This window comes from Melanostigma gelatinosum, assembly GCF_949748355.1.
Source record: "Melanostigma gelatinosum genome assembly, chromosome: 19".
Classification (NCBI taxonomy): Eukaryota; Metazoa; Chordata; class Actinopteri; order Perciformes; family Zoarcidae; genus Melanostigma; species Melanostigma gelatinosum.
Window position 1 is genome coordinate 18,869,782 of NC_136652.1, and position 18,036 is coordinate 18,887,817.

Sequence of the window (18,036 nt, forward strand, 5' to 3'; positions counted from 1 at the left end):
ATCCATCTCATCTCAAACTATGATATCAAAACTTCTTACACAACTCATTCCTACTTTTGCAGACAATTCCTCCTCAATCAGAGGAAAGACGGGGGATATATTCTTGGTATTAATGTTTTTCTTTCTTAAAGGTTCCTGTAGGTTGCTGCTGAAATGAGATCTTGCTGTTTTTAGATTCTGGTTCACTGCCAGTGGAATAAATGATATGGAAATATAAAAAGATCAATGACATTTTTGCTGAAAATGACACACCGGTCATCTCATCTTTTTTTAGGTGGTTTCCTCGTTTGTTGCCATCAGCCTTTAATAAAGCATCAACATATTATAAAGTAGCTCCGCTCACTGTGATCTAAAGTTAGATTTACTGCTTCTGTGACTGAACTACAAGTCTCTAAATGTATGTGCTACATGCTGTGTCATGTTTTTCACTTTCAAGATAAGAAGTTAATTGAAAAGGAGTCGAGACCGGCTTTGCTCGTACAAAATATTTAGCTCAAATAATTTGCTTTTAACGTGAAACTGAGTGTGAGTATAGTTGTGGGAACATGAACACTTCTGTTAATGGATGTAGTGGGGCTCTCTGGCAATCATTTGTACGAAAGATATAAATGCAGAAAGTTGTTTAAATCCTCGTGGGACTTTACAAAAACATCTGTTTCATGTCTAACAGTTTGGAACATCTTATAACGGTACTTCAGCTGTAACAATCTAGGTTTGATGTAACATGCTTTTTGTCCTACAAGTTAGAGGCTCATTGCTGGTACAATGAATGTCATTCCAAAGAACCAGTTTTTGTTGGGTATGATGTGACATGCCTAATCCTTTACAGATTATTGGTACTGCTTTATGTAGTGTATCAGTTCAGACAAACACTAAAGGAGCGTTACGTCTTGAATCTTGGATGAAGGTGAGAAGGAGGAAGACGGAGATGTTTATTTTGGGAGTTTTCCACACACTCATCGCACGAGCAAAGAGAAAGTGAGAAGTTAATTGTTTGCTCTTACATCACAAACACTGCGAATGTGTGGAACTCAAGAGATGTACACGCCAGGAGCCACAAAGCCTGTTATGCATCTATTCCTCTTCAGTCAAATATTTTGGAAGTTTATTCTTTACATTTTTGGAACTCAATCTCTGTACTTGTAAATACCCATGAATCATAAAAAACAAATGTGACGCATTGATACTATGGTACTAGACAGGAGTTTGTATAGATGTGGTAAAATACAGAGGATTCACCATTTGATCTTGATTACGGTTTTAATAATGTGCAGCAAATTATCTTTTTATCTGTTTCTTATTAATACATTGAATTTGGCTGCAGCCGCTTTAATAAATAAAATTAAAAAACAATTACGTGATCAATTCATGTATATTTAAACGGTCTTCTAGACCTAATCATTCTTCAATAACTTTCTGTTTTTCTGATTTCCCTCTTTACATTGTAGTTTACAGTTTCGACCACTAGGTGGCGACGATGACGCAACATCTGTGGTGGAGACCGGAAGGAGGAATAATAATAAACCCAGAAGCTGTAGGTGGCAGCTCCCTCCACTAGGTGGCGGTAATGCGACACCAATGAATGTCAGCTACACGTTAAAAACACCAAAGAAAAAGAAGAGGAACAGGACTCTTACTACTTTCTTTAGCTCAGTTACACAACTAATAACAAGGTAAACGGAATAATGTCACGTTACCTACGATTTAACGACGTTAAATACACGTACAGTGTATCGTCATCCGTTGGTATTTGACACCGGCCAGCTAACGGCTGTCTGTTAGCCTCGGTAGCGAGTTTGGTAACTGCTAACCCTGCTAGCTAACAACAGCCTCTCATCTGTTTGTTTATTTGCCCTCAGATTGTGCGATGGTTTAGGCGCAAAGATGACCTGCACCTCATCCTCATGACCGACCGAGAGTCTCACGTTTAGCAGGTCTAGTTTGAGGTACGCATGATGTTTTGATCAGACCTGAGCCTGAATCGTAGAACACGTGTGTATGCGTTTGATGGGTCAGTGTTGATGTCTGCAGGTTCCACACAGGGTGACCCATGCTTTCTGATGAGCTCGACTCCAAACCAGAGGTGAGTTCATCACTGTCATCACCGTCGTGCTTTTAGATAGGAGTCGATCATTCATTGCATGCTGTGGTTCTTCTTCTTCTTCTTCTCTCTTTTCTCCAGCTGCTGGTGCAGTTTGTGCAGAACGCGTCCATCCCGTTGGTGCAGGTTCTGGAGGACTCGGGGTGCAAACACTCGTGTCTGCCTCTGTTGAGTCCAGCGGAGAGCTCGCTGTGCAGCCCGCTGGAGCTCACAGGTGAGCAGCCTCTCACTGCTCCTGTTCTGTCCTCCACAGGTCCAAAGAGCTAGCAGTAGTATGCAACTCACTTGATGAACTTACAGAGTAACATCAACTCTGCATCTCCATCTCGGCTCTCACTGCATTGTTTGTGGATGCAGTAGGCAGCTACTTGCTTCTACCTGCTCTGCACCAAACAGCAGACAGACACAGATCGTTCGTGACTAGCTGACATACATAGTGGAGCCTTTAGCAGCTAGAAAGCCAGATATTGTCCTCAGGAGTTGGTAGAGACCAAATACAGAACTAAAGGAAAGTTAAGATTGGATTCCTTTCACCAGGCGGCCAGAAACACGACTACAAATGAATATGGTCCTCTGTTACTGCTGGATGCGCTAGACCGGTTTGCTGTCTTTAAAAGTTGAATAATGCGTCTAATGCGTGAATGTGGAACATGTAGTGCTGCAGGGTTGACGTGTTTGTGTAGGATGTCAGCTTTGACCCGGTTCCCTCCACAAAATTGGATTATTGCAGAAAAAAATAAGCCCCGCAGCGAACAAAAGTACGATACTTATACATGGAAAGATAATCTTCTCAAATGAACGCCACCTTTATGTTTTTTTTTTTTTTTAAGCACGAAGGCATTAAACTGAAGTAAAAAGTTAACGTTGGTCGAATGAGAGCGAGTAAACGCAGCGAGGCTGTGAAGGAGGGCGAGTCGTCGTGATGCCGTTTAGTTGTTTCGTCTTTTGTTTGTGACCAACGTAAAAGCTTCAAAATTCACAAGAGGGATATTTATTGACATATTTTATATCCTACCACAAAACGTTAAAATCTATTATGTCAGACATCTAACCAAAAACTCATTAAAACCAAAAACAGCTGATTTCAAAGGGCGGGAACAGGAACTGCAAAAATGCTGACTCATCTCTTGGTTTTAGGACTTATTCCTGCAGCACTCTATTGTAACGCTCTCTCTCTCGCTCCTTGGTGCTCTGTCACGTTCAGGCTAACTTTGCCATATTTGATTGTCTGTTTGCTTGAAGTCTGAACGGAGTTTCTGGCTGAAAGTATGATTTGAGTGACAAGACTTCAAAATGCATAAAGAAATATGAGAGCGTAAATAAGAATAAAAATCCCAGACTGTGCCGGCTCCCCTTCATCTCTGTACACACATTTCACAGTGTTGTCGGTTTGTGGATATTATTCCTGTTTCACAACATCTCCAGGCTCTTTAGATGTGGATCGAGATTCCCTTTAGATCCGACGAGCTCCCCGACTGCTGCAGAAAATAGGATGATTATTATTTGTTTTAGACTCTTCAGCGCCCACAGCTTCTCCATTTGGATGGACAGACGCTCATTAGGACACATCGTGTCTGCTTCCCTGTAAAACCATTTAGAAAGGAATGATATAACTAGCAATAGATTTAAGAATGGAGGTATTTATACATTAAAGGTGCCCTCTGGTGTTTTCCTGTAATCAAACACAGACACGTTTATATTTGTCCGTTACAGAATTGAAAGTGTTATTTTTACATCTTTGTGCCACTAAAGCAATTGCTGTGCTCCTATTTTCAAACCACAGTTTGATTATTTTGGATATTGACTCGCCGACTAACGCTGGTGTTCTCCTCAGATGGAGGCCTGAGCCACGAGCCGGAGTTCACGGGGGTGTCTGAGCGAAGCCCGCTGGTGGTCCGGACGCACTGTCACCTGCCCAGCCCCCCCCCCATCCTCCATGACCTCCAGCAGTCAGACAGCACTTCTTATGTCCTGCTGAACCTCGCCAAAGGTAAGGAGCTCTAAAGCCAAGCGTTATACCTCCTCAGAGTCCTCGCTGTGTTCATTAATAACTCTACATCTGATCTGGTGTCAGCGCTTTGTGTCTTGCTCGGGATGCTAAAAAGCAAACAGGGTGACGCATTTTCACGAGGAGCCGTGACTTATTTTTGGGCTGAAATGATCCTTTGCAGACACGCTCTCTTGGTTCATCAGACCTTTTGGCAGCGCAGCCCGAAAAAAATGTATTTTAGTCTAACATGCAGCTTTTGTGCAGCGCGCCGTGTTCTGTCTGTGACTCAGTGAGCGACAGGAAGCATAGAAAAGGCTTTTCAGCAACAAGAATCACTTTCTGTCTCTCGTGGCATTGAATTCAAATCATGAATAAAGAAAAATCGTGTTTCTGTACTTTTTCAATGTTTTATTCTCCAGCATCCTCTCAGCCTTTCAGTATGAATCTCTAACGTTGCTGAGCATGATGGGACGACAAATGTGACCTCGAGGGGGCTCAGGCCATTGACGCTTATGCAGAATGTTGCTCTGGCTTTGAATTCATGCTTCTCCTCCCACTTCTTCCTCTTCCCTCTCAGGCATCACAGCCTCCTCAGAGTCCCTGATCTTCGCCGCAGACGGCGGCGGCGAGGATGACGATGAGGGGGTCTCGTCGGGGGACTACGGGATCGACGGCAGTGCTCCGTGGTACCTGCGGGTGCAGGAGCTGGCACACGACAGCCTGATCGCCGCAACGCGCGCGCAGCTCGCCAGAGACGCCAAGGCCAGCCAGGACGCCAGAGCTGCAAGTGTCAATAACGGTAAAGTCACAAAAAAAGACTCCTCATAACAAGCTGCTGCTGTTCTTGTATATGCGCAGGGCTGTTTGCATGTGCATCACAACCCGTCTGGTGAATGTAACATTAAAAGAGAGAAAATAAAGACAAGAAGCTGCACATAGTTCTGGTGAGATAAGATCCGCCGGCCTACTTAGAGACGGCATCAGACACAGAAAGACGAGGAATGAGGTCAGTGATGAGATTAATCAACACGTGTTCAACACTTCTCATCAAAAGCCCTCAAATCCAAATTCATTTGTAACTTTGTCCTCACAGATTTACAAGTCTGACAGCAAGCGGAGATCTAAACGGCACATTGTGGCGAAGCGTTGATCGGGCTTCAGCACTTGTTGTTTCAGTGTGTCTGTGATGATCTGATGATTAATGCTGCGGAGAGGCAACGTGGCGATCAGACAGACAGACGCAGGTTAGACGTCAGGGAAGAGAAGTAACCAGACAACACAGGATTTGAAGGACAGCGTAACATTTAATGAAATGCTGTACTGTGATTGTTTTGATGTTTTAACAACATCCTACAATATGACTTTTCATTTTTACATTTTTAGACAGACTATAATATGACATTATGACTTTTATACTTTTTCATGATGATCAAACGTTGTTTAATCCAACTTCTTCGCTTGACAAAAATCCTAACATCTTGCTTGCTTACTTTTTCTTAATCTCCTCTCACTCTATTAACTGTGAAGCTATCTTCTCTGACCATGCACCGAGCTGTTGACCCACACCAGGAGTCCGGACTTCATCACAACCTCTCTTTATCTCCCCCCTACATGCTGCCTGACAGATAAAAATGATTTGCCCGTGACCTCAAGAGACCACGACTCCGAGCTACAGCTCTGGTCTTTGAGCCGAGCCCAATCGCAGCCGGAGGTCCTGCTTAGAATAAAGACACGAGAGTGAAGTCTATTCCCATCTGTGCTCTCTCCCAGTATACGTCCTCCCTCCCCGACCGGCATCTCACTGGTTCATGCTCTCCTACTCGCAATGCATAAACTTCTGCGTCACCATCACCGCATGTTGTCAGGCGATCGTGTAACCTCGTTTATGTTCAGATGGACGTTCTTAGCACAGGTGTTCTCCCCTCGTTAGGATCTCTCAACATTTGTCTTCCACCTCATTCTTTTTCTGTGGAGTGAGAACAGTTAGCGAAGGAAGGAAACATTTATTTAGGACGCCTTCTACACGATCGAAGGGACCAAAGCGTGGTGTGTAGAACACTTTGTGGCACATTGAGAAAACGTGTCGTATTCTGAGCTAGAAGGGGTGTGAAATCAGTGGTTCACTGTCGGGGGGGTCGCGGCAGGTGAAAAGGGAGTGATTGCATTCAGCTTCGGTTGGTTGTTTCTTTTTCGGGCTGCGGTTTGTTCGGCCGGTCTCTGTACCCGATGTGATTGACTCCAGCCGGGGGCCCCGGGGACCGGCCACCTCACAACTCCTTTATTGTTTTCTGCTTCCTTCCTCTTGTTTCCTAGGTGATCACACACACAGCTTGACAGCAGACGGGGACAAGCGAGAGCTGCAGTCTAGAGCCAGCCGCCCGCTCTCCAAGCAGATCCTCCGCTGCTCGTTTGAGGGCTGCTGCAGGATGTTCACCTGGCCCGCTCACCTCAAATACCACCTCAAAACACACAGGTAGCACGACACACACACACACACACACACACACACACACACACACACACAGGGAACGTAATGGATTCAGGCAGCAGTTGCAACAAGAAGCCATTTCCAAAGCATGAACCTGTGCTAATCCAGGCTTTCGAGGATCAATTTTCCAAATTGAAAAATAATAATGCAAGCGTGCAGCTAATTGAGCTTACAGATTTTTATTCAAGTAATTACACTCGCAATTATCTTAGCTGTTAATGGAAACATCGAAGCCATTATTGAATCAAAATGCAACACAGATATTTCACGTTTTAGAAAAACAAGGTATCATTTTAAAGCGCTTCTGTTCCCTCTGCACGAAGATTATTTTATCCAAACTACTGTCCTCAGTAACAGCCTTACAAGACACCGCTAATCTACACACAACATATACAACAAGAAATATTATTATATAATATATTATATAAATAAAATGAAACGCGGCCACCGGGAGAGACACTGTTCGTTTGGTTATCTCGGCTCCCAGGAACGACCGGATGTTCAGGTGTGGCGCGGAGGGCTGCGGGAAGAGTTTCTACGTGCTGCAGAGGCTGCAGGTTCACATGAGGACCCACAACGGCGAGAAGCCCTTCATCTGCAAGGAGAAGAATTGCGGCAAGAAGTTCACCACGGCTGGAAACCTGAAGAACCACCAACGCGTACACACAGGTGGAGGGAGGGGGGGGGGTGGAGCGAGAGAGAGACTCGGTGTACAAAAGGGCCCGAAACGCGCTGGAAGCAATAACTGACTCAGGACATTTGACTCCGCTCATTTAATGCTTCCTTGGCGCAGTCATGGCGGAGATTTGAAGAGTCAGCAGCACTGGCGCCTCCATTTCACTGCTGTAATGAGTAACTGATGGCCTATCTCACAGTCTGCTTCTTCTATCTCGGGGCCAGCTACACTTTACAGTGTTTGTTTGTGCCCTGACGTCTGGAGGAACAGCTCTCTGTGTGCCATAATGTCCACTTAGTCAGACGAAAGGATCTTACATTCGTTACCTTTTTAGTGCGTTAAAATAGCTCCGCTGTCACCGTGGGCTCCAGAAATTAACACATTATGTCTTAATATTGTTGAGTTCATCGCTATATATATTTGTGTGTGTGCGGCTGCTCTCAGGGGAGAAGCCTTTCCTGTGTGAAGCAGATGGCTGTGGGCGATCCTTTGCGGAGTATTCCAGTCTCCGAAAACACATGCTCGTACATTCTGGTGAGTGGGACGGAGTTCACAGCTGTACAGCTGAGCACTTTTCTTTTGTAATTGGCGTGTGTGACAGCAGATATCGAGGGTTGTCACGTACCCTCCCTTGTGTTTCCCAGGCGAGAAGCCTCACCACTGTGGGATCTGTGGGAAGACGTTCTCTCAGTCCGGCAGCCGGAACGTCCACATGAGGAAGAGACACGAGGAGGAGGGGCTCGGCAGTGAAAGCAGAGAAACAGGTCTGTTTCCCACACACACACACACACACACACACACGGTGCAGTAGGTGGTTATGCTAATCCTTGGATTATGTGGCTTCAAGCTGCCCATACATTTAAAAAATGTCCACGGAGATAGTGTTGGTTTAAGTTGCGTTTCGGGACATTTCTTGAATAATTAACGGCTTTCAGCACTTAAAAATGTATCGTTTCAAATTTTCATTCTTTGTGGCCGGTAGCTGAATGACTTTAGACTTTAGACTTCTGCAGGAGTGAGATCGTTGGGCGTCGGGGAAAGTTTTCACCAAGTTAACTGATCGGATACGTGAGTAAATCTCCCGCTGCAGCTGTGAGAAACGTCCCCGAGTTCACTTAGTGTCCGTGTCACTGCCTCTTCAGAGTAAAAGCCTTTCTTGATGAGCGGTCTACGTTCCAACATGTGGTCTAATTCTAGAAAACAGGTTTAAATGTATTTTATTGGTGTGAAACGAGAGCAGACGTCACATCTGCCTCCTTGTACTCTGAAGTGATGCAGCGGGGAAGCACCGGCGCTGCATCACCACCGAGGAGCCGCCGCCAGAGCTCTGAATTATAAACAGCAGATTTATTCGGGTCAGCCTCCCCGAAGAAGCTCGTCTTCAGTAAAAGCAAGATGCAGCTTCAAAACAGATGGTGACTGGATGAATAATTAAGTAGACTGTCTGTGTTGGAGTAACTACAGTCCCCAAAAAAATCCAAAAAGAAATCCACACAAGTGTCAAAGGGACTTAGAAGTTAGCGATGACGAGATTTCCGTTTTGAACATCGATTTCTCCGACTGTAAGTTGTAACCGTGGATTAAAGTACAGCGCGTGTGGCTCTCCTCTTCGTACAGGAGAGGCTCTGACGCAGAGCAGTCTGCTGGAGGCGGACGGCGTGAATGGAGACGGCATGGTGACCATCACGACGACTGTGGAACCCATGAACCTTCACCACGCCATGCTGAGATCACCAGGTAGGCCTCCATACACGCTGTGGCGGGGAAACGCCAACACATGCCGTCAGTCCGGCCTCGTTCCGTCTTTCTATCAGTCCGGCTTTTGTTATTCTGAGAGGTTTGTTGCAACCCAACTGTGATTTATTCAACTCTTGGGCCGTTACTCACGATAATTACATACATACATACATACACATACCCCGTGCAGTGTTTTACATCATCTTCTGGGCGGTTTCTCCAATTTACACTGGATTATTATTATTATTAGTATTTTTGAATGATATTCTCTTTGATCTAAACTTCATAGCTTAAAACAAGCTTAGATTCCATATGTAATGCCTAAAGATGAATACTTCTTTCATAGGCTCAGTATTGGGTTTCTTTGCATGGCCTTCATTATTTCCCAAATTGCCCTGTCAGCATTAATAAAAGCCAAAAGGTATAAGCAGGTGAGAGCTTGCAGAAACTGAAGGACAAAGGGTTTCGTAGAGTTGTGTCCCTGGCTGCCGTTTCCTCTCATGACTGTAGGTCCGTACCGACAGACTGATGTCTCACCATTACCCAGCATTCATGCTGCTCTCGTCTGTTTCTCCCGCCAGGCTCTGCAGACTCCGTGGTCGTTCTCTCTCAGCCACATGAATTGGTGACGATGACGAGCGACGGCCACGCGTACGGAGACGACGTGGTGACGCTGCTTTAGGCCGCCGTCGTGAGAAACGTCGCACACTGACGACGCGTCTACGTGTAAATAGATGAATCGCAGACTTTCACCCCTGTAGATATTTGTAATTAGCAACCGACAATGGTTTTATTTTGACGTGCGTGAAACGGCAAAGTTTGTACAAACAACCTTTTTTTTTTCCTCAAGTTTTTGGAAAACGAATACTCCCAAAGAAATACTGAGACGGGTTTTAAAGGTTTATGAAAATATAATGACCGTGTACATTCTCCTTGTAAACAGTGAGGTTAAAATGCAGTGGTGTTGTCTAATAGAAAATAATCCCACTTACTTTTACAATGTCAAATTTAAATGTACACCCCATTACTAACTACTACTGAAGCACTGTACATCACATGTATGCGCTGGTGTAGCACAACAAGCCAGCAAAACACACACACATCAATCTCAAGCAAACCGAGTAGCCGGTAATGCCCAACGCTGCATTAACGGAGTGTTATTGGTAACATCACTCAAACGTCAACCTCCAGTGCTTCACTTGTTCTCCGAGTAAGACGACACGTTGCTCATTTACAGCTCAATATATTACACTTGAGAATAATTGCTTTTTTTACTCGTGAGGTTGGTTCTGCCCGTATGAAACACGCGGTGGCTGTCTGGGGCCGTCAGATGAGGCGGGGCCGTGTTCCTGCCGCAGCCTCAGTGGATCTTCAGGTTGTGGAAGTGGTCCAACGCGGCGCCCAAAGCCCAGCTGGCCTCCACGTTATTCACTTTCTTGGTCAACTAGAAGAGTGGTGGTGTGTGTGTGTGTGTGTGTGGGGGGGGGGGGGGGACAGCAGATCACTCAAATGCCTTTTGTATTTATTGAAATAAAAAAAAGTAACCGAAACTTTGTGTTGTTTACTTTTTCTATTATTAACTTTTTGGTATTGTAATATGTATATATATTATATATGTGTGTATAAAAAAATTATAGTATTGTTACTATGCTATGACTTTTTTTAATTTATTTTTTAAAGTTTGACATACTATAAAAAAATTATTTTTTAGTCTAAGTATAATAGGTCATAAAAAAAGTACAATTTTTAGGACAATAGGATGTACATTTTCTTAGAAGTCATAGTACAGTATGTCATAAAAGGGACGTATTAAAAAAAATTGTATGTTGTAAACTTTTTTTCAAGTTATAGCATAGTATGTGGAAAAAAACTCATCGTATAATATGTTGTAAAGATTTTTAAAAAGGACATAGTACAAAAGTAGAATAAGTCAGTATTGTATGTAATTTAAAAGTAATCGTATAATGCCGAAAAAAGTACCAAAAAATCGTATCTAATGTCCTCAAAGTACTGTTGTAAAAAATAAATAAAAAAAACAAGACCACGAACCTGCTGATTGTGTTGCGTAAGGCTCACCTGCAGCACGGCGCTCTCCTTGAAGCCGAATCCATCCTTGAGCAGACAAGTGATGTAGGTCATGTCCATGCACAGGAAAGGACTGCTGGAGGGGTACTTGGTCATCTTATTGCACACTGAGCAGGCAAAAGTGAGTCATGTCAGTGAGGTTGAATGATCCTCTATATTCTGCTGAGAGCGTAGGATCTGAGATGGCAGCGAGGACACAGGTCCAGACTATTGAGATGCGCGCTGTGTCTCAAGTACAGGGTGCAGAGCTGTCACAGAAAGGACGCGTTGCCCGTCTCACCTTCTTTAGCTCTCTTCTTGAAGTCTCGGACCTCCAGCATCCCTCCTTGGACCCCGTCTGCAACAGGAGGTGATTGGGGTCATCTTCCACACATTTTAAAGGCTACACCGTTCATTAAGAAGGTAGATCCACATGCAGATTTTCATAATATTAATAATAAAGAGTGTGCCCTTTCAGCTCGGACTGGCAGAGGATAGCAATTTCTCTAATAACTACACACCTATAGCTCTTCAAATCCACTGAGACAGGTGCAGATGACTCACACTTCCCTGCCTCTGTCTTGCACTGGAATGGGTAATATCATCCTGCTAGGTCTGTATAATTATGTACGCCGTGTGTGTGTGTGTGTGTGTGCTAACCGATAAGGCCCGCATCCACAGCTCTGTCAAAGTAATAGGAGAATGCGTAGAATACATTGCTGTCTTCGAGCTGGTACGGCTGATGAATAATCCCCTTCACCACCGTAAGTACTTCCTGATAACAACGCTTGTATGCTGCATAACCTGGGGAAGAAAACAGAGACACTGGTGTAAAGTACACGTCTTCTGTGGGAAAAACATCACGACACGACGTGTAATTCAACTCAAGTCCATTTTAATGGGCTCTGAAGACATAACTGCGAGGGGAATCGGTAGTTTTGGGCTTTTTCAACTATGATTTCTTGAGTATTACCTATTATTTATATGCTCGTTCATACTGAAAACAGGTGAGCACACCTGTAAACACTAGATTGTAAGTGGTGCTTTTGCATGATTCATCTTAGAGAAACTCAATCTTACAGATCCGTCGATTAAATCAACTAATAGATGAATAGAGTGTGAGACCACTAAGAATTTCTTTGGTCGATGATTCTCTATCGTCAGAAAAAATTCACACTGATATTTGTAGTCTGACAATCGTAGGTTTAATGTCATCAATAAAAGTCAAAGGGATTTCTTGATACAGTAGCTTTGATTGATTACACTTTAGGTAAACAGGAACGTACCATCTGCGTCCCCGCTCACTTGATAGGTCAGCCCTCCAAAACTCCACTCATCCCTGAACTTCTTCGGCAGGCAGGAACTTTTAAAAACGCGCCACTCCAACCCTGTTGAGAGCGTTAAGACGTCACTTGTGTTAATCTCCGAACTCGCTCTAAATGCTTCACAACTGGTCACCGCGGCGCGAGTCTGACTCAGTCACCGACACGATTTCCTCTGAAGCCCTTCGGTGATTCGTCTCAGGGTCTCACTTGAATTGTTTATCAGAGAGAAAGACTTGAAAGTACCGTACATCCCAGAGAAAGAAAAACATCTCTCTCTCTCGTTACCTCCTCCACTCAGTGTTTGCAGAAATGGGCAGGATGGAAACAACACCGAGAGAACACTTGGAGAATTGACTCACTGTTGTGTCTCAGTGTCTGACTCAGACACACTCGCAGTGAACAACACCGACCCTTTCCCTCCCCGTACAGCACACTACCTTCTGCACCCAAAGCGCCCAGTGTGGCCAGTCGCGCTGCCATCAGTCCATGTCCAAGGTAACTGGATGAAGTGAAAGGATTGTTGTACAGTTACAAAACCAACCAGGGGACAGACTGTGTACGTAACAAGTGAGGCATTCTGAAAATAGGCCAAACAAATGGTGTCGCAGAGCGTTCACATCCTCATGACTACACAGACAATAGAAGTTCCCCTAATTAAAAACCAAAGCAAGTGAAGTTACAAAGTTAAAGTCAGCAGCATTTTACTGGAGGCCAATTTAAGAAACAGATGGAAATTACCGTTAAGAGATTTTATCAAGAATTGACTTCATGCAGTCAAATGTAAGATTAATATAACTTATGAAACATGCATTAATCAACACATCTGTTACCTGTAAGTGTACAATTCGAATGACTTGTTGGAGATGTCAAATCTGGCAACGTAATCAGCCACAGGGACACTTTCAATGGTTTTCTACAGTGACATATGAAGGATCCAGTGTGTGACGATTCACGAAAGACTTTAATTTGTTCAGAAATCTCAAAGCGTGCAAAACAAAAACTGACCCTCAGCTTTGGCAGGAAAGTGATCTGCGTGGATCCTCCTCCCAGATCCAGGATTCCCACCATCTTCTTGGTTTGTGCGTTCAGGTGACCTGAAAACAGTTTCCTACTTTAATCCAGCAGCCAACAGAGAAGAGCTAATCAGTTACACCTTAGATGCTATCTTCAAAAGCCCTATTTGACACAGACTGTGCGAGCAAAGAGTAAGAACATCCAGATATGGAGCCCGATAAAGATCAGAGCTGCCCCCTTCAGGCTACGACGTAATAGTTGTGTGCATTCGGCACGTATCTGTGAAGCGGGGGTCTATAAAAAGACACGAGGTTACAGTGCTCACCTGTCAGATAGTTCACAGATATCCAAGCCAGGATCCCTACGTTAGAGAGATTTGCAAACCAAGATAATGTCAGGTTGAACACACAAGTCAATTTTGACAACAAATTTTCACAGAAATGAAAAAGGTCACGGCATGTACGAACACGTGAGCGAGAGCTATGATGCTGAAAAACAAGCTTGAAATGCTGACAAATCAATAACACTTGTGGCACAACAGACAATAACACCAATTTCTCACCACATAATTACAGACTTTTAAGGTCACAAACAACTTTGTGGTGAAGAGCAATTTTCTGAAGCATCATCACAAAAGGCCGCAGTAATCTGCTGCAATTTAGCGTAACAGTCTGCAGTCAACACTTATAGAAAGTGCACAGCACACAAAGTAGGGCAGACGCATCGCTGATGCCACCTACGAAGTGCTGCAGAAAGAACACGTGTGGCTGTGGTAAGTGACGGATGTGTTGCTTATCGGGGGGGCAGACGTTACCTTCATAAGTGCCATTCATTATGCTGACGCTGTTGTCTGGGACCAAAAAAGGAGATTCATCAAACACATGTTGAACCTGTGGAGGAAGAGGGGGAGGAGGAGGGGAGGCAGAATGAGTGATTGAGAGAGCGGGGGGAGGAGAGCATGAGGGCGCCCTGGAAAGCAGCAGAGAAATGGCCTTAATGTTATCTACTGTAATGGCAGCTCATCCAGAGGTGCCCTCCGCTTGATTAATTAATTCTCTCAGGGGGATTAATAAAGTATCATTCATCTTCCAAGGTGCCCCAGGGCCATCCATTACTACCTTATCCCCTCCACAAGAGCCTTCCCCACTAAGCTGACACCGCTTTGATAAGCATACTTTTTCTCTCGTCTATGCACCACCTGCCATCGCACTGGAAATGCTCCCCCCCCGCCCTTCCTGCCTGCTACCTCCCTGGATTAAGAGGTTGCACTTTGCCTCGAGAGTTTCAGACAACGTAGCGCCTAATAGCTCCCCTATGATAAAGACCTGCGCTCCACTTTACAGAGGTCTCGACAGTGTGTCGTTCCTCTGTACCGCTGCACTCTTGTACCTGCTCCAACAGAACCCGGGCTTTATCTGCGGCCAGCAGCCGGAGTCCAGCTGTGGCTCTGAGGACCAGTGGAGTCCTCTTCCACTCCAGACGAGGCACCGTCTTCTTGGCCATCTTCAGCAACATCCTCACCGTGTGTCCTGCCTTTAATTAAAAAAAAAAAAACAGACAATGCTCAGAGCAGCCTTTTGACAAACAGGATGACTAGTTAGAGTTGAGAGAACACTCGAAGTGTTGCTTATTATGCTGCTTGAACATTCACTTGTTTGTCATTTTGTTTTTTCTCACTTCCTACTTACTTTGATTCCCCGCAGAGGGAGGCTGCAGTGTTTCTGAACACAATGTTTAGCCGGCGGACCTTGTCCTCCAGCTCAATATAATTGATTCGTTTTGACAATGAACTTACCATTTCGGGAGAGTCAGCATATGCCGACAAACCGGGCTTTATGGAGTGGAACATCTCATTGTCCAAAATAGGCAGCTCCTCTAAAAAGATACAAGATCCGCCCACATCAAATATGCAGCAGCTATTAAAAGCATTAAGAGGCCTAAATCTGCTTAGCATACATATGCAGAATACATATATATATATATATATCTAATAGGATTATTTATTCAAAAGTGAATTCAGTCAAGTGTAACCTATGTCCCCCTGTGGTGAATGATGTAGAGCAGGGGTGTCAAACATACGGCCCGCGGGCCGGACCCGGCCCACCACGTCATTTTATGTGGACCACGAATCCGCCAGCAAAAAAAAAAAAAAAAAAAATTTTTTTTTTTTTTTTTTTACAAAAATTTAAAGTTAGATGTGAAAATAAAAATATCCCCATGGTCGAAATTATGAGATAGAAAGTCGAAGTGATGAGATGGCATGTTGTCTGTGTGCCGACATTAAAACTATCACAACAGGTGGACAGGAGATGCAACAGCCCATAAAGAGGATTTCCAACAAGTTTCTCAACATGCGTACTTCTCTGTACTGAAACGTCATCAGTCTCGGCCCAAGTACTGTTCCAATTCAAAGTTCACATCGAGCCAAGCACGGCCCTAATGCCCGGATGTGGCTCGCTCTGCCCATTTTACCCGGGATGCATCGGAGGTGACTTGTCTGTACTTGGGACAGCCAAATATCCCAGAATGCATTTTGCACCAGCAACAGGAAACAATGGCGGAGGAGAAATCACACAACTGGAAGTACGTGTTGTGGAAGTCACAGATATCCCGGGAAACTAAACTAACTATGTTAGGAGTACCGTAGTTACATTTACACCGTCTTACATTTACAACCGGCCCTTTGAGGGCGACCGTGATGCTGATGTGGCCCCAGAGTGAAAATGAGTTTGACACCCCTGATGTAGAGGCTGTGAGGACAGAGGGAAAGGAAGGAAGAGAGTGAATCAGTGTGTTGCTCTGCTGTTTGCATTGTAAATCAATTGATCACAAGACATGCAAATACATTAGATGAAGCCCTGACTGCACTGAATACACGTGTGACTCTCACTCTAGATATTCATAACACGCGTTAGAGATTAATACGTCCAATATTACCCGAGTCACTGTGGATGAAGGTGTAGACATGGATGCGCGTCCCTGTGCTCCCCGCATCAAACATCACCGCATAGAAGATGCGGCTGTGGTTCGCCGGTCGGCTCAGTCTGGGAAGGATGCTCTTGACCTGGGCTCGGCTCAGCCCCGCAGCGGCGAGCAGGACCAGGAGTAGAAGTGGCACGGTGAGCTTCATCTTCACTCTGGAGAGTCAACCAAAGAAAGGTCTTCTTGTTAGAGCACTTTAAAGCTGCTATTCTATTAAATGGGGCTGAAGCAGCTCAAACTGATGCCGACTGATGTTAAATTACAGCAAGACAAGCGACAGAGGCGTAAGAAGCAATAGTTATTTATATTAGACCACACCCAGTCAGACTCTCCAACCAACCACAGAGACATACCCCAAAATCAACCTCTCCACCTGCTGAGTCAACTCCTGCGGACCGTTTAGAAAACACCGCATCAACACCATGTTTGGTGGACTTAAATCCTTTGATCAATACACGGCAACTCAAGCATGTCTCAACATCGCTCTACAAAACGATATCTAATGTGAGGAGTTATGATTTATTTAAAGCCTGTCGGGCAATACTCAGTGAGAAACCCCTGTTGAGACAATCACTCTGCTTTTACTAGAGCTAAAGTCTGGAGAAAGTCACAGAAATGTATAGAAATGCTACAACTAGACACACCATTGGAATTAGTTTAGTGTTCAAGGACTGTCTGACAAACCCCAGCCTCTGTCCCTTTGTTATTTATTAATCACTGAAACGTTTCAGAAGCTAAGCATGACATCATTCTTATTTGTGGATTTTTGCTAATTTAAAGCTACTCTTTGCTCGAAAATGCTAAACATCAAAATACACACCAGGCCTCATAAATTGATCGAACTAGTTTGTGGGAATAAGACACTGAACTTGTCATGACTATAGGAGGTATATAGACTAGATATTTATGTGGCTATTCTGTAAATAAATATAAATAATAAATAACAATAATTATATATATTTTTTATTATACATGTATTATAATTAACAATAAATATGTGATGAACAATTATATAAATTGCTCGTTTTGTCAACAGTCAAACTGTCGTGACTAAAGTTACAACGTAGCTTACGTAATAATGTCTATCCAATACGCATGCTCACTAGTTTTCACTCCTTAATACACTTTCCCCCAATAAAACGTTACCATACAGTTGTTTATGTCAGTGGAATAAAAGTGGAGTATCTTTGACCGGCTGTCTGGCGTTATATGGGTTGACCGATAGCTCTTCGTTAAGTTAATTCTCAGTCAACTGACGTAATTTACGTCAGCTGGCGTAAGAATGCTACGTTAAACAAAGCTAGGCGCCGAAGTTTGTTAACAAGCTAGTTAACGTTAGCTAAAAGCCGCACATGACTGCGTGTTATACCTAAAACAAACAACTAAAAGGTGGTAGCGATATTTGTAACGTTAGCTAGCTTATTTAAAGTGCTTTCTGCACGCTAAACACACTCGGAGCTCACCATGATGGCACGTCCGGCGACTAGTCCTCACGCGGACGACTCGTCGTGACGTCGCCTGTGTTGTGACGGAAGTCGTTTTCGGTCTCGTGCAGGTGCTCACCAATTGACGTCTCTAGAGTGAAACATGCTTTAGTACAAAACAATCTCACAAATACTCAGCCTGTTCTGTTAATGAACAGTATTTTGAGTCTCTTAC

General features: G+C 44.1%; 2 protein-coding genes across 3 annotated transcripts; one reads left to right on the forward strand and one right to left on the reverse strand.

Annotated features, from left to right (window-relative positions):
- Nucleotides 1-1,590: 1,590 nt before the first annotated feature.
- znf410 (zinc finger protein 410) lies at nt 1,591-10,340 on the forward strand. The gene is made up of 11 exons (XM_079291379.1): nt 1,591-1,673; nt 1,860-2,083; nt 2,183-2,315; nt 3,936-4,091; nt 4,669-4,890; nt 6,405-6,564; nt 7,067-7,248; nt 7,700-7,789; nt 7,900-8,019; nt 8,873-8,992; nt 9,574-10,340. Exons 2-11 carry the CDS (start codon nt 2,051-2,053, stop codon nt 9,672-9,674), a joined length of 1,317 nt encoding a protein of 438 aa, XP_079147505.1. The 5' UTR covers nt 1,591-1,673; nt 1,860-2,050; the 3' UTR covers nt 9,675-10,340.
- Nucleotides 10,301-17,869, reverse strand: entpd5b (ectonucleoside triphosphate diphosphohydrolase 5b). Of its 2 annotated transcripts, none has more exons than XM_079291380.1 (14): nt 17,841-17,869; nt 16,333-16,532; nt 15,191-15,270; nt 14,785-14,928; nt 14,210-14,285; nt 13,721-13,756; nt 13,387-13,475; nt 13,212-13,294; nt 12,819-12,880; nt 12,343-12,444; nt 11,717-11,860; nt 11,358-11,414; nt 11,069-11,184; nt 10,301-10,436 (listed from the first exon to the last, which is right to left on the reverse strand). In XM_079291380.1, the coding sequence occupies exons 2-14, from the start codon at nt 16,523-16,525 to the stop codon at nt 10,353-10,355; spliced, it is 1,266 nt and encodes a 421-aa protein (XP_079147506.1). In that variant the 5' UTR covers nt 16,526-16,532; nt 17,841-17,869; the 3' UTR covers nt 10,301-10,352. The 2 variants fall into 2 exon arrangements, with proteins under 2 accessions (XP_079147506.1, XP_079147507.1); XM_079291381.1 differs by lacking the exon at nt 17,841-17,869 and adding an exon at nt 16,731-16,752.
- Between the last annotated feature and the right edge of the window lie 167 nt (nt 17,870-18,036).